This window comes from Triturus cristatus, chromosome 8, assembly GCF_964204655.1.
Source record: "Triturus cristatus chromosome 8, aTriCri1.1, whole genome shotgun sequence".
Lineage (NCBI taxonomy): Eukaryota > Metazoa > Chordata > Amphibia > Caudata > Salamandridae > Triturus > Triturus cristatus.
Genome location: NC_140591.1, coordinates 1,655,173,015 through 1,655,200,064, shown reverse-complemented (window position 1 = coordinate 1,655,200,064; position 27,050 = coordinate 1,655,173,015). Strand labels below are relative to the sequence as shown.

Genomic DNA, 27,050 nt, shown 5'->3' with positions numbered 1-27,050 from the left:
ACTTTGTAATTTCTACCTTTGGCTGAAAAAGACTTACCTTGTTTCGCCTTGGTTACAGCTTTGGATTGCTAAGGGTCTACTGTTCCTAATCCTATAGATAGGTGTAGTGACTGTCTTTTTCCTGCTCCTGAAAGGACATTACCTCCCAGAACTCTCTGCAGTACAACATGTGAACTTGGTCCTGAAACCACATGCATTATCACACCGTGAACAGAGAGACCTATGCTTAGTGAACATTGCAGCAGTTCCAGTTCCTGAATAGATAGTTTGGGACAGGGTTTCATATGTGGTACATGGTCCAACTGAACTTTTAACAATACCACACTTGTTTAAAATGTCATTGAGTGATATCATCACCTCCAGTACTTTCTCTGATGATGGGTACTTTGGAATTGTAAATACTATGCTGTCTGATTTAGAACAATCTGCTGCATTTTCTAACAATGAATTGTACGATGATACATCTAATTTTGACACCATGCTTTGTTACCAACACTATGGTCATCAATTCTTCCACAAAGCAAGTATCCCAAGTAAAGTTTTCTCTTACCTTCATTACGAACATTGCCCAACACTGCCAAAAGTTAGTTCAGCTACATTTGCACAAAAGTTTGCTTAGTTTTTCTGGGTGTAACACATCAGACCGACCACTTTTATTATAATGTTGCACCTACTGCTGCACAGAAAAAAATGCTCACTAGCACGAAACAGATATACTCTGCTTTCTTTCTTTCCTAAATGTTTGTACAGGGTTTTGACTTTTGGAAGGACCCCATAGACATAAAATCTGTCTGGGGGACTATAGATTGGCATGTTCAGGAAACTGAGGCATTATTTAGAGCTTGCCTCAGACCACATCAGATAATATTCCTGAATAACACAGTGCAACAGACTTCCTGTCTTGGGTTAGCCAAGATCAAGGACTTGCACACACCACGGATTTCCACTTTGAGGGATGGCAAAATTATACACAACATAGTGAGGATATATTAGATAACATTCTACATGATGTTTTGTACAATTCATCTGACCCCAATTGGAAGGGAAGGTTGGTCTGGCCTATCGACACAAATAGGTGTCAGTCAGGATTTTGGGGCCCATAGGCATGACCAGTGCTATGTACAAACAGAACATTTGGGGGTGGTGACATCTTATAGTGTTGGGAGGTTATGCCTAGAGTGGCTAAGAACCTCAACACTGTCCCATGTGAAACAACACTTGCCCTTACCATCAAATGACATGGATCTCAGGGATTTTTTGTTACACCCCAAGAAGCCACGCAGAAACAATTCTTTTACGCTATTTACAATGAGGTTTGAAAATCTCTCAACAGGAAGCTGACGAGAGAATACGTGAAATTGATAGGGTTAACCTGGAAAAGGCTTTGGCAGTGGTCGACAATGGCATGACCACATTGTCATCCAGGATTTATTCACTGGGCAACATTGCGTCTTCTGCAATAGATATAATGGAACAGGATTTGTCTATATTACAACATGGACAATCGCAATTGCGATCCATTCTATTATTGAGCTGGACACTACACTCATTGCTCTCTGGTCGTGTGCCCTGGCGGTATATCAGTAGAACGACTCTGTTTTCTGCATATAATCTAACAGAAAGACAGACAACAATGGCACGAAGAGATGCAAAGTATACAATGCTGCTCATGGAAAATTGGAGCAATTACCTTTCACCGTGGCTAAGTCACAGAATGGTTAATCCATGGCCATATTACTCTGCCGGTCACAACATTCCAATTTCAATACTGTCTACAATATCACCAGGTAGGCAGGTATGAAATGTTGGGACAGGGATACATACATGAGTCTTTGGTTTTTCTGTACAGTTTTAGATACAGGAAAGGGGACACTGACGTTTTCTCAGCGGCTCAGACTATGATAATTCTTTAAGTGGGTCTCTAATTTAGCAGGATATTTTGCGGCATGGAGCCAATATTGATTCAGTTGCAAACCTATCATGTCATTTGAAAGGATCCCCAGCTGCCGTGATTCATTCGGTGTCAAACTGCTCTCGAACGGGAGCTATTTGATGTTGAATGATTAAGGTTGTTTTGGGATGGTACCAGGCATTGCATATCTGGTCATAGTAAGGGGGTGATTATGATGGCAGAAGGACCGCCACCACAGGGCCAGCGGTGGCAACAGCCGGCCCTGTGGTGGCAGTCCTTCCGCCATCAAACACAATTTTTCCCACCGCCAGATTAGGATGGTGGGAACACGAAAGCATCCACTGCAGACACAAACACCGTCCGCCGCCAGCAATCGTTCCACTTGCTTGGCGGATGGTGCAGGGGGCACAAAATGGTGGCGGTGCCTAGCAGGCAGATTAAGATTGCCAGCATTTACCGGCCTTTCAATGGAGGCGATGCTGCCATGGAAAGGCATACAATGTTTTTCCATGGTGCCCGTTGCGGGCCCCCGGGGGAGTGGGGGGATGGGGGGCTGCACCTGGTGGGAACCTATGGTACACCCTACATTGCCATGCCGAAGGTGGCAGGCACTGTGCAGTGCCTGCCACGTTGTGCATGGCAATGCACGATGTGCCTCTTTGGCATTGCGGCATGTGCTGCCTACAGCGCCGTCTGCCGCAATGTTACATTTGCAGATGCGACCGCCAGGGTGGTGGTTGCATCCTAATAAGTGGTGCGGGACCGTCGCATCGTTGGCAGATGGTTCCAGCACCGCCATCCTAATTAGCCCCTAAGTTCCAGGGTTATACAAGTATTGTTTCCACCGACCCACACAGTTAGGGAGGTGACACTATGGCCTTTATTGGATGTTCTCTTTATATGGTTTGATTCTCTGAGCAGACGGAAAGCCATGCTATTACAGAAAGATGTGGCCTTAACCTCAACCTGAGAGATTTTTGATCTCCAGGTTGCCAGGTCTTCGACAGAGATACAGGGGCTACTCTGAACAAACTTCCCACTCTATTTCAGAGAGATGGTACATCATATCTTCAACATGTCTGATACGAGTGGGATCATGCACCTATATAAGGGCATGGGTTCTAGACTATTAAGCACCTTTCAGACAACACCAAGATTTGTAATGGCAGATTCTGAATGTGGGAAATATACAGAGGAGTCCAGGATTCCTGACTTCTATTATCCAGGAATGAGGTCAGTCTTTTTAGGGCCATGCCGCCAATTCTGATCCTCTATAGCCTCTTCAATAGTCTGTTGTGGGAAATGGTACCAAAGGCCGCAATGCAATTAGGCATAAACAAGATGGCACTTCCTCCACAATCCAACTTCTCTTTAATGTGCTTAGTGACCTCTAACAAAGCTGTCTCTGTGCAGCAGCTAGACCTAAAACCAGATTGACTGTAGTGCAGCAAATTGTTATTTTCAAGGTACTCTGAGATGATGGAATTAACATGTTTTTCCAGCACTTTAGAAAAGGCTGGAAGTAGAGATATAGGTCAGTAGTTGGCTAGAACTTTATGATCGTCCGATGGCTTCTTGAGTAGCGGAATCATTTTGACATGCTTCCATGCAGAGGACATTATTCCAGAGGTTAGAGAGAAGTTCAAAACTTTATTGACCACTAAATTAATGGCCGGAGCCACCTTGGGCGAAAGCTAAGCTGGACAAGGATCAATAGAGGAGCCCGAATTCAGACATTTGATGGCAGATCCAGATTCTACTGGTGACATAGGTGGTAGGTGAAGAAGCATGGAGGTTATGCTGTTGATAATTCTCTGGCCATGCAACACCATGCATGATTATCGCCTTGGGACATAGTTGCCACAGAGCTTTGTATAGTCACTATTTTATCACGAAAGAACTCTGCCAATTGGTTGGTCCATTCTGCTGAAGGTTAAAGATGTCTGGTAGTGGCCTCGGGCTCAGAAAAGATTTAACAATTTCAAAAATGTCCTTGGATTTGTCCTCAGATTCCTCAATTTGTTTCTCAAAAAAGGCTCTTTTCACCACGCTGACTTTTGCGTGGTGAGCCTTTAAAGCCATTTGATAATTGAGTTTATCCTCTGAGCTATAGTTTCTCTGCCATCTCCTTTCCAGGCACTTACATGCTTTTATACTTGTCTTTAGGGTCTCATTAAACCTGGGGGCTGATTTCTTCAGTTTATTAGAGTGTTGTGCCACAATGGGAGCTAGTTCATTTGTACTATAGGAGCTCCAAGCATCTAACTGGGAGGCATCCGCCTCTGGATTTCCCAAGAGTGAGAGAATAGAAGATTCAAGGGCTTCACCCAAATTGGTTGGAGAAATTCTATGGACTGCTCTGGACGCTATTCAAGTGTCTATGGGATGAGTGTCTTCTTTTTGGGGATATGGGCCATTCATAGAGTAGCACCATCATGTGCTAATCTGTTCTTGCTCTACGGAGGAAAACTGGCATAGTGGCTGGCACTGGCAGCTTCCGGGACACTGATGGGTGCAAACCGGCTTATTTTAGGCCTGCCTTAATCGGGCCAGCGGTGCGTCCGCACAACCCCTCTCTTTAAATACATGTGGCCAGGGACTAGAGCACACACTGACTAAAAATGGTGCCTCTCCACATCCCAAAGATGGAAAACTGGCTGAATGATAGCAGAACCAATGCTTTTTAGCTGCTCCCTCCTCCCTGCATTTCCCTCAAATTCAACTACAAGACGTGAAAACACGCTAGAAGTCTTACAATGTCCAGGTAATTAGATTAAAACAAACCCGATTTCAGGAATCAATTTTAAAACATGCAATAAAGGGTAGTGGTAGTGAGAGAGACCATACAGCGTCTCTCTTTAAATACATGGTGCCAGGGATCAGAGCACGCATAGACTAAAAATGTCGCCTCTCCACATCCCAAAAAAGGAAAGCGGCTGAATGATAGCGGAACCAATGCGTTTTAGCTGGTTCCTCCTCCCTCCTCTTCTGAGCTACATTCTCCCTTCTACAGTGGTGGTAATCCTGGCTAGTAGTTCTTCTGCTGTTCTGAGTTACATTCTCACTTTAGGACATGTGGTAATCCTGGTTAGTCGTCCTCCTACTGTTCTGAGTTACATTCTCCCTTCAGGACACGTGATAATCCTAGCTAGTAGTCCTCGTACTCTTCAGCAACACATTTTCCCTTCAGGGCACATGGTAATCCTGGCTAGTAGATCTCCTTCTCTTTGTAGCTCCATTCTATTTTCAGGACCCATGGTAATCCTAGTTAATAGTCCTTCTACTCTTCTGAACAGCATTATCCCTTCATGACACATGGCAATCCTGCTAGTAGTCCTCCTACTCTTCTGAGCTACATTCGTCTTTCAGGACATGTGGTAACCCTGGCTAGTAGTCCTCCTACTACTCTTCTGAGCTACAGTCTCACTTCAGTACACATGGTAATCCTGGCTAGTAGCCCTCCTTCTCCTCTGAGCCGCATTTTACTTTCAGGACATGTGGCAATCCTGGCTAGTTGCCCTCCCACTCTTCAGAGTTGGATTTTCACTTTGGTACTCATAGTAACCCTGACTAGTAGCCTTGCTTCTCTTCAGAGCTGGAATTTCACTTTGGTACTCATAGTAAACCGGGTTAGTAATCTGCATAGTCTCCTGAACATTCTGAGTTTGGTACTTGTGGTAATCTTGGTTAATAGTCATCCAAGTCTCTTGAACAATATGAGTTTGGTATGTGTGATAATCCTGTTTAGTAGTCCTTCTAGTCTCCTAAACATTCTGAGTTTGGTATGTCTGTTAATCCCAGTTACTAGTTGTCCTAATCTCCTAAATCACATTCTCACTTAAACACTCATAATAATTCTGGTTAGCATCCAGTGCCCAGTGATGTGGCCAGGAACCCCTGGAGTCCACTAGCCCATGGAGCTACCACTGGGGTACTAATGGTAGTTCTGTTGCCTTTTCATCTGAAAACCTAGTAAACTGCAAGATATTTAAAAGGGGTCTTTAATGTTCCAACTATAGGTCACAGTTGGATTTTCTTAGTGTAAGAGGTACCAACAGTTCCAGGTTCACTGGCTCTCCACAGGCACAACACCCTGCGGTTCCCAGACTTGTATCACAAGTGCTTCGCGTGATTTACACACCTGTGTTCTCCCCTGACAAATCACCCAGGACTCCTCTGAAGCACATCAACCAGTGGTTCCCAGGGATGTGTTACTCAATAATTAACTGAGCTGGATAGCTAGTACTCCACATTGTTTACATACCTGTGTGCTGCCCAGGGCACATCACCCAGGGCCCCACTGAAGCACATCACCCATTGCTCCTCTGAGGCACAGCGCTAAGTACTCTCCAGAGACACACCTCCCTGGGCTCCTCAGAGACACATCTCCCAGGGCCCAACTGAGCACATCTCCCGGGGCTCTATTGAGGCACATCATTGAGTACTCTCCTGAGGCACATTATCCAGAGCTTTACTGTGGCACATCACCTAGGGCTCCACTGAGGCACATCACACAGGGTTCCACTGAGGCACATCACCCAGGGCTCCACTGTGGCACAACACGCCGGGCTCCTCCAAGGCACATCCCTAAGTGCTCTCCTAAGGGACATTACAGAGGGCTCCTCTGAAGAACATCACCCAGGGCTCCACTGAGACATGTCACCCAGGGTTCCCCTGAAGCACATCACCTAGGGCTCCTCTGGGGCAAAGCACCAAGTACTCTCCTGAGGCACGCCACCCAGGGCTCCATTGAGGCACATCACCCAGGGCTCCACTGAGGCATATCACCCAGGGCTCCACTGAGGCATATCAACCGGGGCTCCACTGAGGCACATCACCCAGGGCTTTTCTGGAGGACATAACCAAGGACCCCTCTGGAGCACATTACCCAGGGCTCCTCTGAGGCACATCACCAAGGGCACCACTGAGGCACATCACCCAGGGCTCCACTGAGGTACATCACTCAGGGCTCCACTGAGGCACATCACCCAGGGCTCCACTGAGGTACATCACTCAGGGCTCCACTGAGGCACATCACCCAGGGCTCCACCGAGGCACATCACCCAGGGCTTCACTGAGGCACATCACTGAGTGCTCTCCTGAAGCACATCAACCCAGGTCTCCACTGAGGCACATCACCCAGGGCTCCACTGAGGCACATCACCCAGGGCTCCACCGAGGCACATCACCCAGGGCTTCACTGATGCACATCACCCAGGGCTCCTCTGAGGTGCATCACTAGTTCTGCCCTGGTTGACATAAATGAGAACTCCCCTACTGACATCACACAATATTCCTCCAATGCTTGGTATACAGTGCTCTAATTTGGCACATCATAATGCCTCCCCTAAAGCCTCTCACGCAGTGCTCACACAATGCTTGCCAGACTCTGGAATCAGTGTGTCCCAGAGGTTCATCACCTAGTTCAACCCTGACACACACCCCACAGTGCTCCTCTGAGGTGCATCACTAGGGCTTGCCTCCCAGATTCACTTCTACTTATGGACCTTGCTGCACTCCTCACCCTGTGATCCATTGATGCCTATTGCGCTATGCCCTGCTGCACATGGTTATGTTCGTCTATTTACCTGTGTGCAATGACGCCTGTATGTGAGCTGGTCTGTGCACACAGGTCTCTGTATCACTGAGTGACTTTGTTTAAATGGCATCTGTGGATGTGTGGATCCCTCTGCATGTGTACATGCATTAGAAATAAATCTTTGCCAATGGCTGTGAAAATGCTTGTTTTCAATTTCTGTGGTTGGCCTGGGCATGAGGCAATTGCTACTTTGCCCTCTGTGGTGATTCCAACAATGGAAGCAGATGGCAGACAGCAATGACAGAAACCTAGCTTCAATTTTTACTTTGGGTGGGGCAGTGAAAGTTTACCCCACATCAGACTTGCAGTATCTAGTGAACAAGTTTGTTTTACTCCCTGAGGTTCAACGAGGGAAGCTTCTAGGGCAGCGGTCTCCAACGAGTAGCTCGGGAGCTACTGGTAGCTCACCAGCACCCTCAAAGTAGCTCTCAAAGGTATACCCAATAATCTTATTCAGAGAGTCTGTGCATATTAAAAAAGGCAATACTGCCACTCTCAAGACCCTTTGAGTGACAGCCAAGCAAACTAATGACACACCTCATGATTATCAGATACATACTCTGCCAGCCTATGGGGTCTGCAAAATCACCATTTGTCTCCAGTCTCAATCTAGCTAAGTTCCAAGGAGATTGAACATGTTGTAGGCCCTGCTCTATCAGTCACACACTGTGTGCGAAGAATTGGCCATTAAAGAAGAGTGACAGCAGTAGCCTGAGCAGTAACCAGTGCTGACCCACGGAAGTGACGGATGACAGGATCCAGAGTGAAAATTGTGTTATTTTGGTGCATGATCAGTCAAAGAGCGGAGAAGAACAGGGTATGGATACGGAGCTGAGACAAGAGCACCATCTGGATGTGTGTGTGTGTATGCATGTGTGCACATTTATGTGTGTCTGTGACATTGTGTCCCTCCATAATAAACAGCATTGCTCCCTGAAAGGTTTGCCTGGTGTCAAGGACAACAGATGTATAGCAACCCCCCATCATAACGGGTTAATCTCTGGCACAATGGTGTTCGTTCATGTCATAATAGTGTGTATGGCATATTAATGGTTATCATTGACCATTTTGGGCATTCTTGGTCTAGCTGTGGAAGCCATCATTGACCTATTAATAGCATGACTGGCCACCTTGTCGACATCCCTCGAAATGGTGGCTGCTCCTCACATAAAAATGGCACTACCTGTTAGTTGAAAGATAATTCAAGCTGAGTTGGGGTGACATATTGATGTGTTTATGTCCTTTGTGCTGGAGGGTATGTGATGCTTTGGCTATTATTTCATTACTCATGAAGAGGCATTTAGTACTGATAACATTTATCCTGGTGTTTCTTGTGGTAACCTCACCTGTATTGGTTGGGTGGTCACTGCTGATAATCTTGCTTTGGTTGTGTCATATCTGGTTCTTATTTTATGGTGATAAAATATGCTAGTAGCTTGTGAGGACTTTCCTTGAGCAGAAGTAGCTCTCACTACAGAAAAGGTTGGAGATCCCTGTTCTAGGGCCAGGGACAGAATATCTTCAGACACTTTGCAGAGTAAGAACAGAGAGAGCTAGATGCTGGGACCTACCCCCATGATCGGTATCCTTATAGAAGAAGAGGCTCCAAGCTCCTGGAGGGGGTGTGATTCCCAGGTGCATGTTCATGCATGAGACCCTATCTGGCCCTGTGCTACTCATAGTGTCCAGAAGGCCAACTGTTTCTAAATTCAAAGTGGATTCTATTGGAAATTAAAATCCCCATGCATGGTAACATTATTTGTACAGAGACCATCTTCTAATAAAGTACTGCGGTCTGCTACAAAAACGCTTTTTGAACCTGGAGGTTGAAGAGTAAGATTCCCTAAAATGAGTAGTGGTTAGAGTATTTGAAACAAAGGATAGAGCTTTGCAGGAAGGGGCAGTAACTGTTGTCAAAGGAGCCAATAGAGAGTTGTGATAAATGACTGCTAGGCCGCGCCCCTCCTTTTGGAACCTGCTGTCACATCTGTTCAAGATTCTGTAATACAATCAATCTTCATATTATGACTTTCTATTAATTCGGCAGAGTCTGGACTGTGCTTCACCAGTGATCTAGCATTAAAAAGAGTACAGCACAAGAGTTTGTGGCTTAGCTTGGGGCTATTATGAGGAATGGTGAGTGCATTAGGGTTAATTCCAGTGATCACGATCTGAGGCTAAACTCTTACCTCTGGTGTTTAAGGCATGTAGCTCCATCCCAGTAATCCTTCTAGTTTGCATTACCTCAGTGGCTGGAGATGTAGGGGTCTGGCACTGAACTCGGTTTGAGTGCAGACCGGCTTGCCCTTGGCATGGACATGCTTTAGCTGGATTTTAATAAGCCCCCATGCATGTAAAGGGTGCAATAAGTAGCACATAAAATGAATGAAAATACTGGAAAGTAGGAGCCAGGCACCTCCAAGAGCACACAACGTGCTGTACAAGAAAAGTAAAATGCTTTAGCAAGGCAGGTCAATAATCATGCTTCCATCCGTGTGGTGGTGATTGGTAATGCAACACACATTACACATGCGCCACCTGGAAAAAGAGTGTGGCATGGATTATCTTTTAGCCTGTGGCCGTTTACGGTGCTGATTGGGAATGCAACTCACATTACACATACCGCGTCCAGAAAAAGAGCGTGGCATGGATTACTGTTAGTGTTTGGTAATTTACGTGGGAGATGTAGTAGCTGGGCTGCCAGAATCCAAGTGTCAAGGCACTAAGAATTGAGGTTAAGTCATAATGGGCACCAATCAAAGAACCGCCCCCCGCCACCATTCACACAAAGGCGCGTACTCTTCTGCAATGCAATGCACCTCTGTTTCTTACTGTAGGCGGCTGGATACGACAACCTATCCTGTGACCCCAAACCGTGGGCTACCACAATTCCATGGCTTTTTTCTCCTTAGAAGAACTACCAGTGGGCTGATACCCTGCTCAACTTCCCCACCCCTTTTATCCCCATTTTCAGGCAGCACCACCTTTGCTCATCTTCGTTGTGTGGCTACCTCCCCCAGCGATACTTACATCCAGGGTGCCTGGACCTCCCTCCAACACCACACACACAATGGGGATCTTCATATCTTTTCCTAGAACAGAAAAACAAATGTCTTACAATATGAAACACAAAGCTAGTCACACAACAAAGCCACAACACCACCTGTCCACACAGGAAATGCATTACAGCATGAAACCAACCCTACAACAGGAAAACACATTTATACTCAATTAAACACAGGGTTACCGATAAAATAGAACAGCCGTTATATTATGAAACACCAAGCCAACCCTCTAATTGAAAAACAAATTGCTGCGGTATTAAACACAAAAGCACTGCTGCAACATTGTCATAGAATGAAACCAACACCTATGACAAAGCAAAATGATATAATTATGTAGAACACATGGTACAATATGAAATACAGAGTCACACCAACAGCATTGTTATAGTGTGAAATATAAAGCAACCTCAATATATAAAAACACAATGTTAATGGCTAAACATGAAGATGTCCAAAAAATGTGACAGTAAAACACGCAAAGCTATCATTAAAGCAGAGAAATCCACCCACAGCATTGATAAGGTATAAAACACAAAACCAGCCCTAATTGGGAGCTTTTACACCTTTTGGTTACTTTTAGACTGAAGAGCCATCGATGAGTCTCCACCCACTTTGTCTCAACTCGGATGCAGTTTCCACCTTTGTTTGCCTTATTGACTGTGACAAACACACATCCTCCAACCCCTCAGGCGCAAACCAGCACCAAGGCAGAAAACATTCTCTTGTCCAGTATAATAGACCTCAAGCGGAAAAGAATTCTAGCTCTCGTAAAGGAAAGTTTCAATCCTATTAAGGAAGTGGAAGTGAGGATTAGGCTTTACTTTCTATGCTTTATTTTCGCCAACAGCCATTTTTAGGTCTCTCCTAGCGTCGCAGCGCATGCGCTGTCACTCTGCGAGATCTATTGTCGTCGGGTTGCTTTTGAAAGTGGGGTCGAAGCTCCGCCCATGCTTTTAATTGGCGCGTGTCATCCTTTATGGTAAACGCAGGCCTCTGTTTGAAAGTGAGGCTTTTTGGTGACCGCCCTGTCTCCTTTAGGCCCCGCCCACCCGGACTGGATCTTTTGCAAGACGGCTGTCGTAATGAGTTTTTCCCACTGCAGCACTGCGCTTTGCTTTCCTATTTTGTTTTTATTCGTGCAATAGCGTGGCGACAGCTTGTTTTCTAATTAGTGTACTATGTTAAGACTTTTCTTCAAATATGGCAACGTGCCTTTCATTTGTCTTGGCTTGCCTTCAAACAGACTTTTATACTCAGCGCAGAGCTCTTGAAATGAGCGTCGCACTTTTTTTGCTACCGAGTAATGCCGTTCACTATGGGGAGATTAATATTTGGAGTCAGAACGGAGGACTAGAAGGTACAGTGGCAGACGTGCATCCCTGAGTTCTTGTACCCAAGGTGCTTCTGTCCGCTGAAGGTGCCTGACCAGCCTTTCTGTGCACTCGGCAATGGTTCTGTGTCCCTCCCCCCTGTGGTGTATGTCTCCCGCAGGGCTCATTGCAGACTCTGAATGCTGGCATAGCAGCCTGCTGGTGTCCCAGTTCAGAGATTAAGTGATTTGCCCATAATCACACAGTATGTTGAGCCAATGCAGAAATTCGGTCTTTGTTACCCGTTTTCAAAGTTGGCAGCTCTGATACCAATTGACTGATTGATTGATAGGCTTCCACCCCCTCCTCCCTCTGCTGTTCTGTTATTCACGTTGCTCCCACACACCAATGCTACAGCAATTAGACAGACATCCCACCTATGCATTGCCTCCCTTCACTTTAAGCAACAGTATTTTGCTTCAGCATATTATGCACCCCTTACAAGTAGTCAAGTAGTTGTATTGTAAGACAAATAGAAGTAGGTCCCTTCTTTTTATTTTCAATGACTTTTTCATTTCTTTGATTCTTGGTAATTTTTGTTTTATTGTGCTGAATCGAAAAGCCCAGCTTTACTTTGATACTCATAGCAGTTCTGGCAGCTTCTTTTCCCTTTCTCTTCTCCTTTTGCGTTGCCTGTTGGTCCCGGCATCTTTTCTGCTAGTCCCCCGCACCCCCCCCAATGATGGAAGTCACAACACAGTCTCTACATTCTTTCTTTATTAGGCATGTTAAAGCTACAGCTTACATCACTGTAATTCCACCTACAGTTTACACAGGCAATCAATGCCAATTTTTAATTTTTAAATGCATTTCGTGATGTTGCATTCCCCCAGCCTCAAAGTTCGTCTCCTCCCCGCTCTCACCCTCCCTTCCACAGAGTAGAGAACAGCCCTGCTCCCGAAAGAACTTTCTTATAATATGAAAGAATTTCAGTTCATTTATTTACCTAATACATTGTTGCAACATAAATATAGCCAATTTAGAAAATGTGTTAGGTAATCTTGTGCTCTTTACATAGTATTATACAATATTGTTTTTTTTGCTTGTTGTTTTGGAGTTTTATAAAGCGTAAACTCGATCCAAAGGTATCAATGCGCTTTACATGAGCCCCATTTGCATTTCTGTTTTACTGCGCATGTTTTTCCCAGCATTTTTCTTGACAGCCGCCTATATGTGCCTGCAAACAAATGAATACGGCATTTGTTAGTTGTATGAGAATTGACACAAACAAAGACCTTTGGATTTGATCAAAGATGTGTTGAAATATTTAAAGAATAACTTTTGCTACTCAATAGGCTTCCCACTGCACTGGTTTGAGGGCGTGGTTCAGACAGTTCTGGAGAGGGCCTTTGACATAAGGAGGAAAGGTGTGTTTACATGACAGGCAGAGGCCCTAGCATCTGCAAGCCTGTTTTTAGGAGATGCCTGTGTTGCCAAAAGCATGCCCAAAGCCTAGCTTCCATTCACTTCATGGAAGTCAACAGAGTGATTTCAGCAGAAATATGGGCCTAATCCCAACATGTACTATAAACATAGTAAGATTGAAGGGTGATTTAGCAGTGAGTTTAACTGTCACCATTGACAAATGCGGTGATTGAAAGGTCAAGCGGTCAAATCAGTTTAAAGTCATGTGCATTCCATCCTTCTTATTATTTAAAGCATTTAGTATGGTAGGAGTGTACTACATATAATCAATGTCTTATAATTACAAATTAGGTTTAACACAAAGGAACACAGGACCTCATAGCAAATCAAGAGAGTGATGAACAGGAGCCAATGAGATGATCCCAGAAGGCAATCGTGTATGAAAGGTGATTATTGATTACATGCACTGTGTTTGTGCAACTTCCAGTCACTCCCTCGCCCCAAAATAAACACCATGTAACCTACTTCAAGTTGGCACAGTAGCTCAGCGACATTACTCCTTGTAGTAAACATGTTGTGGCATCTGCAACTCACAGTTTAAAATCTGCTTCCTGCACAAACTCCATATCCCTCTCTAACTTCCTTTCTATCTATTCTGTGCAGCTCTAACCACTTTTCAACGTGCTACATAATTTCATTACACAAATATACTCATCGCCACAAAATTCTACCCCACACAATTCCACAACTATCAATTTCAATACAACCCACATACATCTACTACACACCACATACACCCACCACACTCCAAACCAAAACACATTGGTAAAAGACATTGTCATTTACAAAGCCAATAGCTCTAACTCTCGCAAATGCGAGACCTATTGCATTACAAATCCCTGTTTGAATATGCACTAACACTACATTTCCCATCAAAACATGGGAAAAGATACAAAGTAAGTCCACCAATCAGTGCAATCTCAGTCCTCCAACAGTGTCCTCAGGCATCCTATCCTCCTCTTTCTTGCTGCAAGTAAAGCCAAAGTAATCCAGAATTAATCTTGTTTATCTGTATCCATTCCTAGAAGAGACATATTATACATAAGACATCGAAATCCATACCTTTACACAAGCAATAACACAATTAATTCGGAAACAATTTATTAACAATAATGCCATAATCATCAAGGAGATAATGAAACATTTCCCTAGTCATACTGATCCTGTAAGAAGTCATCCTCATAGAATATCCACTAATAAAAACCCAACCTTGCTATATAAAGGAGAGGCTTCAAACCAGAGGAGATTAAGAAAGATCCATAAGATTGAGAAAAAATTCCATAGGGTGGGCTAATCCTTGCCTCTGCGTCTTTAATAGAATTGAAACTTTCCTTTAGGATAGCTAGGAAATCTTTCATTCTATGTCAGGACCAGAGGTGAGGATTAGGCTTGTTTAAAGCTTTTCCACTACCAGAGACACCACGTTTGCAATTAGCTTGAATTAAAACCTCTTTAAAATAGAGTCAGAGGACCAATCTGCAGCATTAAGAATGTCCTTGAAACAATCTCCTAAAAACAAAGCCTTGGAAGCAATGCTGAGTCAGCTCTAAATTTTAAGGTATCAATCCACGCTTCCTGTAAAACCCATCTGGCAATGTTAGGAGAGGACACCACCTTGTGATGCTCGGGATCAAGTTGCCGTCAATGACACCAACTATGCCATCTGGGCCAGGGGGATCAGTATTGTTTATGCCCTGGCAAATAGGGCCGCTGCTTGAGATGAAATTCCCTGTACATTCCGTTGTTCCCTGTAACCCACCATGCCATCAGGGGGAGAGTCTGAGAAATCACTAGGTGGTGAGGGTTCCCCTGGAGACCCAACAGGAGATCCTGAAAGAGGGGTAGAGGGATTGGAAAATAACAAGAAGTCCAATCAGAACTGAAAACCAATCTTGAGTTTTCCAAATCGGAGATATCACTGCCAAGTCCGCCCTACGTGAGCAGCCAGCCGCATAAGCATCGCAAACGGGGGAAGGCGCACGCTTACTCTTTGCTCCAATCCTTGAGAAATGCATTGGTTGCCACCGGGTCAGGGTTGAGCCTCCAGCTGCAATACCTCCTCCATTGGTGATCTAGCCCCGAGGCTAACAGATCAATGGTGAAAGGACCCCAACTCCGTTGGAATGCTAGGAACACCTCTTGGTGGAGTTTGTGAAGGCTGAAAATACCACCAGTGATGAGAACACCAGTCCACTGCCTGGTTGGATTGGCCAAGCAGGTGCTCTGTGGAAAGGGAAATGTTATTCGTCAAACAGTAGTGCCATTGGACTCGGCCAAATTTAAGAGCGTCCTCGATCTGGTACCTCCGAGATGGTTGACAAAACGGACCGCTGCTACATTGTCCATTTTCAAAAGGACACAGCAATGAGCCCTGTCCTTGGTCCAACATCTCACTGCAAAGGAGCCTGCCATCAACTCCAGACAATTCATATGAAGAGCTTGTTCAGTTGAAGACTATTTTCAAGCAAGCGTCGGATTTGATAACCAGGTCGGGTTAGGACCCGAAGATAGCTTGGCCATTCCAGGCATCTATGGGAGAGATCCACCACCTCAGTTCCTCCTTCGCCTCATCAGATAGAGGAATGGATTGGGAGGGATTGAGGCCCCGGCAAAAGTGAAAAATCTTTAGGTGCTGCAGCTCCCTGTAATGGAAGGGGCCTGAAAAAATTGCCTGTAAGGACGAGTACAATAGGCCAATCACCCGCGCTAGGTTGCGCAGGATGACTGAAGGCCCGGACAGAGTTTTACGGAGCACACGTTTGATCATAGTCAATATCTGAGAGGGAAGACTGATGGTAGCTGTCACTGAGTCCACCACGAACCCCAGGAACTGGGTGGATTGAGAGGGTCTCAAAGCTGACTTCTCCTCATTGATCACGAAGTCCAAGGATTCCAGCAGGTCAATTGACATCTGCAGGTGGTGAGAAAGACGGGAGGGGCACTGATTCATAATCAAAATGTTGTTGAGACAATCAACCTTATTCCCTGAGTCCGTAGGTGTTAGATCACCGGCTTAATAACCTTGGTGAAACACCACTGAGCGGATGACAGACCAAAAGGAAGCGAAGTGAATTTGAATACCTGTGCCCTCCAACGTAACTGAAGGAATTGTGTGTGGGATCATAAGGTACGCATCCTTGAGGTCCAAATGGACCATCCAATTGTGAGGGAGCAGGAGATCTCGGAGAAGGTGGATGCCCTCCATCTTGAAATGACGGTAGACCAGCCATTGAATTCACGTAGATTGATAACAGTACGATAATTCCCATCCCTCTTTTCCACCAGAAATATGTTGCTGAGGAAGCTCCGAGGGTGGAGAGAGGTACAGATTATGGCCCCTTTGTCCAGCAATTGGAGAATCTTGTCGTCACTAAAGTGTTCTGGAGAAAAAGTCAGGGATACCGGACGAACCGGCTGAGTCGGGAAGCCAGAAAACTCCATCTGGGACCCCCCAACTGTGTGAAGCACCCACGCATCTGAAGTGAGGTTCTGGCAATTGTGAAAGAGATCCCCCAATCTGCCCCTAATCATATCCCCTGGAAGTATTGAACTCTCACCTTGTTGGGCATTGCGAGGCCCTCCTCTTCCTCTCGCCCCAAGACATCTGGGATATTTTATGGTGTAATAGAAGGTGCTGAAGCATGCAGGATCCTGCCACTGTCCCCGGCGAATGTCAGCACCTCTGGATGAGGGCTGATAGGATGAGCAGCCGGTAGAATGCTCTCAGCCACGACCGGCGCTGTCAAAAACATGTGGTGTGCAGATATGCCTGAAAGATGTCTGGGCTTTTTCTAGGTATGTGAAAGTATTCCCAAATTTAAACAGTTCTTTAATGAAAGAGTCGCCAAACAGATACTCTTCCACAATCGGACCCGCCTCTAAGGTCGACAGTCTCCCAGCTTGAGGTCAATCGTTATCAGTAGGGTCCTGCGGCGTTCCATAGACAGGGTGCAGTTTGCGTTCCCTAAGAGTATGATGGCACTCTGAGCCCAGGAAGGGGCGATAAGTGACCCAAATGCCTTCGCATCCTCCGCCATGTCCAGAATCTTGGAAAGTGGGCCCAATACGTCCAGTAATTTATCTTGCCAAAATCACCAAGAACAGTCTATACCCTTCATAGGTTTTCTCACAAATTTTGTCTGAAAGGTCACCATCTTGGGATCAATTTATGGGATAGAGGCTACTCTCCCCTCCAAGGTGGGCCTTCAGACAGATATTTACTTCTTTAACTAACAATTTATGTAACCTACTTGCTATATAGGATTCTACGTTAGCGGCAAGGGACCACTCCGCGGAGCGGGGGTGTAGAACGTTGTCCGGGTCAAGTTTATCTGTGGCCCCAGCACCACTATCCCCAACAGAACGTTCCCCAGCAGGAGTGCGACCTCCGGAGGGACACCAAGGCCTTCCAGAGTCACCATCACCATCTGAAGTACTGTGTGAGTCTGTCGTGCTTTCTGTGGGAGCAGTGAAGGGAGCATATCTGGTTGGGAGTTAGATGGCTGGGACTCCATAAATGCCTTCTTGAGGCGATCAAAAGTGTTTAGAGCAACGCCGCTCTCAGATTTGCATTTGGAGTCAGAGTTCACTGTGGTCTGCCCTAGAGGTACTGGGGCCTTGTAGGTTCTTCCCTTTTATCAAGTGGTATGGGGCACAGGGCCTGTAACTCCTGGATTGTCTTCTCCACGGGCGCTACCTCCTGGGAGACAGCCCTAAATATGGATACATCGATTAATTGACAGATGTTGTTGTCAATTGGTAAGTATTGGACTTCTTTCTCCTCACAGTAGTCCCCATACTTCTCCATTAGATTGTGGTAGTAAGGGTAGCAGTGTAATAAGGGATAGAAGGCCTGGGAAACCAAGAAATTACTGATAGAGGCCAAAGGCCTGGGGACAATACTCCCTTGTTAATACAAAGGGATTTATGCCAAACAATACCGCCTGGGCAAGTCCACACACATCAACAGTTTATCTTACCAGCACACGTGGTTGTCACGCTCCAGGCGGGACTCTCCGCTAGTCAAGCACAGACTTAATGAGGTAGTAACTCTTCCCCCAACACAAACACGGTGCCACGCGTCCCTTGCCTGTACTGAAATTGACAGGCGAAAGTGATGCGCCGGCCGCCTGCGGGAATATGCACTGAGTGCAAGTGAGAAATATGTGCAGGCCCCTAGTGGTCGGAAGACCACATCGCGCACAGTGTCTCACAGTCGAGTGCCACGATGACAAAGGAGCGAGGTAATTGTTCCCGCAATTGTGTTAAGAATGGTTCTGGCCCGGCACCGAAATACTTCAATCGGGTCCCGCTAAGCAGGCAACAACATAAATCAAAAGCACAATACCATGGAAAACAGAGGCACAAGAATATTGTCATAAAACAGGTCAAATGACGAAGCAAGAGAAAAACACTTAACTGTGGCTGCTGCAACAGCAAAGAAAAAGGAGGATAGGGTGCCTGAGGACACTGTTGAAGGACTGAGATTGCGCTGATTGGTGAACTTACTTTGTTTCTTTTCCCATGTGCTGATGGGAATTGTATTGGTATTACATATTCTAAAAATGGCTTCTGGTGAAAATAAAGCATAGAATTCACCTGTCAGATGAGCCACTCCTTGCTCAGCTTCCTTATTTCACCCTCACTGCAGACAGCAGAGATCTCTCTCTCAGGTCTCAAACTGGAGAACTACTACACTCTTGCCCCAGTCAGCAATTAAACTACTCACTTTCCAGTGGCAAACACAAAGAGTTGATGGACGAAGTGCTGAAACTTTTCAGACACTCACCCCCTGTGACAGATCTGGGTTGAATCCATCATCATTCTTTAGCCCACTTAGTCACCCCAGTTCAGACCTAGCTCTACGCAAATCAGTCTTGACCCTATTCCTCATGGGGTCAGTGCGGCCTGAACTGCCAAGCCAGGTCTTCACTGGACCAGAAATAAGCACCCTGCGACCAGTTTTGGGGTAACACCCCTTATCAGCCAGGCTCGCTTGAATCCAATGACAAAGTAAGCAAGGGACGCACGTCTGGGCATACCCTGCCAACTTAGGGCAAACAAAGCAAACACAAAGAGAGGATGGACAGAGCGCTGAAACTTTTCAGACACTCACCACCAGTCACAGATCTGGGTTCAATTCATCATCATTCTTTAGCTCACTTCACCAGCCCAGTTCAGACCCAGCTATATGCAAATCAGTCTTGACCCTATTTCTCATGGGAGCAGTCTAGCCCGAACTGCCAAGCCAGATCTTCCCTGAACTGTAAACAACCATCCTGGTACCGGTTTCGAGGTAACCCCCTTCATCAGCCAGGCTTGCTTGAATCCAATTGCAAAGTTAGCAAGGAACCCATGTCTGGGCATACCCTGCCAACTTAGGGCGAACAAAGCAAACACAAAGGCAGCAGAGTTGCCACTCATCCTTTTCAGATGGGGAACATTAAAGACAGGGTACATGTCTCGAGGGACAGTGAACAGAGAAAACGAGAACCTCAAAGACAACTCTAATAGAGGAAGAGGACCTCAAAGACAGCACAGGTAGAAAAAGAGCTCCTCAAATAGATTATGGTGGCAGAAAGATAGCAAGGGGGCTCGGAGACACAGGTGCAGGGGACACAGGGATGGGGGGATTCTCATAACTGACCAACTATGACCTGGAAGAAACTATACAAAACACCAGAGGGATCACCAACTGCGCAGACGCCCTCGCACCACTGAAGAAGAACCCCCCAGCAGACGCGGCAGCAAGAAAGCCTCCTGGTTCACCGACGAGCTCATCACCTCCAAGAAGAACTGCCGCTCCCTGGAGAACACCTGGCGCACCAACCAGACCACAGACAACATGACGGCCCTCAAACACGCCACCCGCAAACACCACCAACTGATCCGCGCCACAAAGAAGACAGCTTTCAAGGAACGACTGGACAACAACACCCACAACAGCAAGGAACTCTTCAGCATCGTCAAAGAGCTCTCCAACCCCGACGCCGGAAACAATGACATCACTCCCTCGCAAGACCTCTGCGACTCCCTCACAGCCTTCTTCCACGACAAGATCGCCAACATTCACAACAGCTTCGGCCCACCAACCACGAACCCCACCACCGAACCGATGCCCCCCACCGCCACCCTCCGCACCTGGACCCCAGTCAGCACCGAAGACAAAACACGCACAATGAACACCATCCACTCCGGATCCCCTACGGACCCCTGCCCACACCACATCTTCAACACGGCCGACCACATCATCGCACCCCACCTCCGCGACATCATCAACGCCTCCTTCAACACCGCCACCTTCCCGGAGTGCTGGAAACACGCCGGGATCAGTGCCCTGCTGAAGAAACCAACTGCAGACCCCTCCGACCTCAAGAACTACCGCCCCATCTCGCTCCTCCCGTTTCCTGCCAAAGTCATCGAGAAGACCGTCAACAGACAGCTAGCCACCTTCCTCGAGACCAACGGATCCCTCGACCACTCGCAATCCGGCTTCCGAGCAAACCACAGCACGGAGACCGCCCTCATCGCAGCCACAGACGACATCAGATCCCTAATGGACAACGGGGAAACTGCGGCCCTCATCCTCCTGGACCTCTCCGCAGCGTTCGACACTGTCTGCCACCGCACCCTGGTACAGCGCCTGAACAACACCGGCATCCAGGAGAAGGCCCTGGAGTGGATCACCTCATTCCTTGCCGGAAGAACCCAGAGAGTCCGCCTCCCCCCGTTGCGGTCAGCGGCCACCGAAGTCATATACAGCGTTCCACAAGGGTCATCGCTCAGCCCCACCCTCTTCAACGTCTACATGAGCCCCCTCGCAACCATCGCACGTCAACACAACCTCAAGATCATCACCTACGCTGACGACACCCAGCTGATCCTCTCCCTCACCAGCGATCCGGACGCCGCCAGAGCCAGCCTACACGAAGGGATGAAAGACGTCGCCGAATGGATGAAGAACAGCCGCCTGAAACTGAACTCAGACAAGACGGAGGTCCTCATCCTGGGATCATCACCCTCCGCCTGGGACGACTCCTGGTGGCCCCCCGCCCTGGGAGCCACCCCCAAGCCAACGGACCACGCACGCAACCTAGGCTTCATCCTGGACTCCTCCCTCTCGATGACCAGACAAGTCAACGCCGTCTCGTCTTCATGCTTCAACACCCTGCGCATGCTTCGAAAGATCTTCCGGTGGATCCCCACCGAGACCAGGAAGACGGTCACCCAGGCCCTCGTCACCAGTCGGCTGGACTACGGGAACGCCCTCTACGCCGGCACCGCCGCCAAACTCCAGAAGAAACTCCAACGGATCCAGAACGTCTCAGCACGACTCATCCTGGACATCCCCCGACACAGCCACATCTCCGGACACCTGAGAGACCTGCACTGGCTCCCCGTCAACAAAAGAATCACGTTCCGACTCCTCACCCACGCACACAAGGCCCTCCACGACCTGGGCCCCAAGTTCCTCAACAGCCGCCTGACCTTCCGCAAGCCCACCCGCCAGCTCCGCTCCGCCAGCCTCGCTCTCGCCACAGTCCCCCGCATCCGCAGAGCCACTGCCGGAGGAAGATCCTTCTCCTACCTGGCAGCCAAGACATGGAACTCCCTCCCCATCCACCCCCGGACAACGCAAGACCATCTCGCCTTCAGGAAGCAACTCAAGACCTGGCTGTTCGAGCAGTAGCGTTCCCCCCCCCCAGCGCCTTGAGTCCCTCCGGGTGAGCAGTGCGCTATACAAATGCCTATGATTGATTGATTGATTGACTTTATATCCAAGAACAACAGAAGCAGTGCAAGAAAATGCATAGAAACACAACTACCAACCACCTAGGTTGTTTGAAAGGGCACACATTCAACTGGCCCTACACAACAACAAAGACACAATTGACACAGGTGAGGCAGAGAGCTTCAGGACTTGAACCCCCACTTTGAAGCCACCATCCAGAGACATTAATACGTGTTAGGTTTACAATTTGCAAGACACCTCAATCATAGACAACACCTACATGCAGATAACCCATGTCCTCCAAACCACTCACACACCTCAATGTGGTTCTGAAACAAAATCCCCCATTGAAGGACCTTCACTGAATGAGTCACAAACGAAGTCTGATGTCTGCAAAAGCACCAAAAGGTCAAGTAATTGGTGAATGCTGCGCTATACAAATGTTTCCTGCAACAAATGTAAGCAAGCATTGGCAATGTCAACAGGTCTGGCTTTTGAATAAAAGTTTGTTTTGTAACACTGATGGGTTTGGGCACACAATAGGTCATCATACATGCACTCTGTCTCTCATCTTTACACTCATGTCTCAAATTATCCAGCCACTGCTTCTTTTTTACATTCACTCTCTGACATAACTGCAATAAAGCACACATACTCTCAACAAATTATTCAAGATAAATAAAAAAATTACAAGTAGAAAAAAGAAACCATGCTGCTGCCTAAATACAGCGGGCAAATGCTCACAATAAAGAAACTAAACATAGCAGCGGGTTTCCATCTTGCAGGTATTGTAAATCATTTATTGTTTTCAAGTTCCAGCATAGCCTTCACATTTGGGACCCTCAATCTGGCCATCCTGGAATGATAAAACAATGATGCGCTATGGACAATAGCATTCCATAATAGCCTTCTGGTTTAAAGCTAGTGACCACGTGCACTGCAGATGAAATGAGTGGCAAGCAAGTGACTGTCAGAGCTGCCTGTAAAGCTATGGTAACCTCTTAAGAAACATTACAATTAAAGGAGAAGCAAGGAAATGAAATGGGAAATATAATAGGAGAAAACTAAAAATAAAATGCATGGCCAACCAGTCCTGACACTGAAGGACACTTTTCAGGTGAATGTACATATGTGATCTGAAAATGTCATCATTCAAAGGGCAAAGCATGGACTGAACCATTACACAATGCAGAACTTGGCCAGGGATGGGAGCAGAGTGCAAATTACACTCAGATAGCCAACCTTAAGAACAGAGCAGACCTAAAGGCCACCTTTGTATCCATAGGAATTTATATTTATTTATATGTATGTATTTATCATTTGATGATTGTTTTATTACAAGATCCTGGTAGGTAGCTAACAAGAAACTAGCAAGAATTATAACAGTGCAAATGTTCTCTGCCTAGGGTTTGTCAGAGGTGAAAGGAACACCAGAATCTTTCTCTACAAAGGTAATCTGTGATGTTTCATGTAACAAACTAGCTCTCTGTAGACTTTCATATAGAGAAAATAGAAACTACCCATAAATTCCTACCGACTTTACCATATGCTTTTCACAATCAATGTGTCAGGCCTGGGCAGAGACATGAGAAAATGGTGGCCGCTAGTTGAGCTGCCGCTTGCCTCCTGAGGCACCTACGTTCCGCGCCAAATATGTAGGCGAAGCTGAGACCCGCAACCCTCAAAACTCTATTTTCTTTTTTTCCCCCTATTTACAAACTTTTTGAACGGGGGCTGTGGACTTTCTTTTTTGTTGGGGATGTGCGCCGGAGACCCGCTGACCTGCCGTGTTGGACAGTTGCCGCCCTGGAGTTGAGGTGGGGCCGCAGAGCAGCAAAGGCGAAATCTGATGGGAAAAATACTAAACTGCCGTTGGATGGAAATTTTTGCACAAACAACAGTGCAACCCAGGGGAAGGAGAAAGTAAGCTCCACCCCAGGTATGGCTACTGAAAATAGCGGATCAACTTTTCAGCGCTGCAAAATCAAGGGTAGGAGCATCAAAGCAGGCAGAGCTAAAAGTAACCCTTTGGATCTGAAAATAAGGATTACTCCTTCTCTGCGGTCGTACTTTAAGGTTCAACCTCTGGTGCTGGATGTGGTCAAACAGGGGGAGGCCCTCAGAAAGAGTTCTGCAGGGCAGTTGAAGTTAAGGCCCTTCTTGGAGAGGATGGAGGCGGCAGGTAGCCCCCTCCCTGCTACACTTACTTTACCTGGAACTATACCTGTAAATCCGGGACCGGTCCCAACCACAACTTCGGATAAAAGCAATATTCTTTCGGGAGGGGAAACCCCAGCCTGCCAAAGTATGGTGGCTAGTGGCAGCACAGAGGTGGAAAAAAGTTAGCAGATTTGTGAAATTGGGGGTCCTCAGCCGCATCCCTCAAGGCTCTTTTCTCTTCTCTTTCAGTAGACATCAGAAAGTCTCTGAGGCAAATCAAGGGGAGATCAGGCTCTTCTGCGACTCACTTGAGAAGAAAATTAACCTCCTAAACTCCAGGACGGTGGCTTTGGAAAACTCAGTTGGAGAACCCAGGGACGACTTGGGAGTGGTTAAAATAGACATAACGTCGCTCAAGAGAGAAGAGGTCGTGCTTCTGGACAGGCTCGAGATGTTGGAAAACAATTCTCGGAGAAATAATTTGCGTCTCTTGAATGTTCCGGAGGGGAGGGGAGGGAGGGGGAAGACCTCAAGTCCTTCATCATTACACTTATAAAGGAATCAGTACAGATTGAAGAATCCGAGATGGACTTGAAGAAAGATATACAGAGGATACACAGGTACCCCTTCAGGATACATCCCAACCGGACAAAACCCAGGAATATTCTCATAAATTTCCTTACTTTCATCTTGAAGGAAAAAATCCTCAACAGAGCCTTAAAACAGAAATCCCTGAAACCCCGAGACTTCTCTTACAAAATCCGTTCTGATTTGGCCCGAGTCCCGATGGAAAGGCAGTGGGAGCTGGGTAGGAATCTGGATGAATTTAAGAAGATTGGTGTGGGAGGAGGAGCCTAGCGCTTGACCAAGATGGCCGCGTGAGCCTTGAGCTCCCGCTACCCTCGCGCCCTCCGGCAATCATCCTGTCCTAAATCCTGATTTTCATGCACGGAATCCTGCAGATGAGTCACAGCTGGGGCGATTGACGTTGTCCGGGCCGAGATCGCCCACCGGGGACCGAAGTTGTACACGGCGGAAGATTGCGGCCTACCTCCGAAGGATGCCAGGGGCTTGCGTTGGCAGGATGCCCGGCCACTAATTGAACAACAGCGGCTTTGGGAGGTGTGAACTGATGGACGGATGCCGCTGCACTTTTACTTTCGCTTTCTCGCCCTTTGTTTGCTCCGGGTTGGGAGTGCGTCATACAGATCCTCTGTTGTCTGGAAGACCTCCACCCGATCCTGACTGGCTGTTGAAGACCTAGTCGTCCCTGTCTCCCCTACCTGAGTGAGGGACGTCCTCTTGCGACTGACCGTCCTGCTGTCCGAGATGTCGACCAAATCGGAGGCAGACAGGTCGAAGTCTAAGACTACCAGGCGGGGAGGCTATATCCAATCCAACAATATGGATCGCTATGCCCAGCAGAAGGGGTCGCCTGGTGGATCGGGACAGTCGCTGGAAGCACAGAAGGCAGATTCATCCCCAGCCTCGGAGTTATCATTGCAGGATATCAAGGGGGCCATAGATGGGATGCAATCTTCGATTGGGCGACAGTTCGAGACCCTGGCGCACAAGGTGGACATGATTTTGGTTGATGTCAACTTGATTCGCGCGGACCTGGGAAAAACCAATGAGCGGGTCAAATCCCTGGACCTCAAGACTACTGGCCTCGCGGACGATGTCTCGGAACTCCAGGCTGAGGTCCGCAAGCTACGAACCGCGAATGACCTCTCCGCTCGCCGGCTCGAGGACTTTGAAGGTCGGGCCCGGCGTAATAATGTGCGCATTATTGGGGTCCCGGAAACTTCGGAGGAGCTCTCCGTGGACCTACTAGTCGAGGATTTGGTGGTGAATCATCTTGCGCCAAAGGGCCTCGGCAAGTTTTTCGCGGTGGAGCGGGCTCACCGAGTGCCTGGCGGACGGCCTAAGGTGGGAGATCCCCCGCGGCCGATTGTCGCCCGGATCTTCCACTTTCGAGATCGGGACGCTATCCTGCAAGCATCGAGGGTGACAGGCCCGGTGCCTTTTCAAAATGCCTCTGTGAGCTTTTACCCTGATTTCACCCAGATGGTGCAGAAACAGAGGCAAAGTTTCCTGGGGGTGAAGCGGCGGCTTAGGGATATGGACCTGAAGTATGCCATGCTTTTTCCCGCTAAGCTGCGTGTGGTATATGAGGATCGGACTTTCTTCTTCGAATCGCCGGACATGGCAGGGGACTTGTTGGATACACTCCCTCGGCGGCAGCCCGGCCGGGACGGCGTGGATGGGGTGGAAGGCGACCGGGATGGACAGAAGTGATACCTTCGGTGCTGGCCTGCTTCGATTCAGCCCTGGACAGTGACTCGCATCTTATTGCAGTAATGGGAGGGCGGTGGGGGGAAGATAGGGGCTCTTTCCTCCCTTGGGGTGCTTTTTGTAGATTTGTTTTTGGTAGGGCGACAGGCACACTGCAAGTTGGGGGGGCTTTGTAAGCTGACGCAGGGGTGCAGGGTGGGGGGGGCTTTCAGGATGTTGGGGTTGTTGTTTGGGGTTGTTGTTTTTTCTTGCAAGGCGTAGCGATGTTTGTCAGAATTGTCCAATTGTGGTTCTCTGGGGGGGGGGAGGTCTCTTTGTGTTCAGGGATGGGGGATAGGGGCTTAAACGTACTCAGCTGGAATGTTAATGGCTTAGGGGACCGTATAAAACGGGGGATAGTCCTGCAATTTTTTAAACGGACCTTGCCAGATGTAGTCCTCTTGCAGGAGACCCACCTTATAGGGAATATGTGTTATGCACTTAACAGAAAGGG

General features: G+C 47.4%; 1 protein-coding gene across 1 annotated transcript in view; it reads right to left on the bottom strand.

Moving 5' to 3' along the window:
- Window positions 1-27,050, bottom strand: part of LOC146808497 (transient receptor potential cation channel subfamily M member 2-like) — a 1,333,691-nt gene that overhangs the window by 848,425 nt on the left and 458,216 nt on the right. The window contains exon 8 of the mRNA XM_085623962.1: window positions 10,542-10,603. Within this exon, the coding sequence (XP_085480088.1) occupies window positions 10,542-10,603 (62 nt within the window). The remainder of the gene's footprint in view (window positions 1-10,541; window positions 10,604-27,050) is intronic.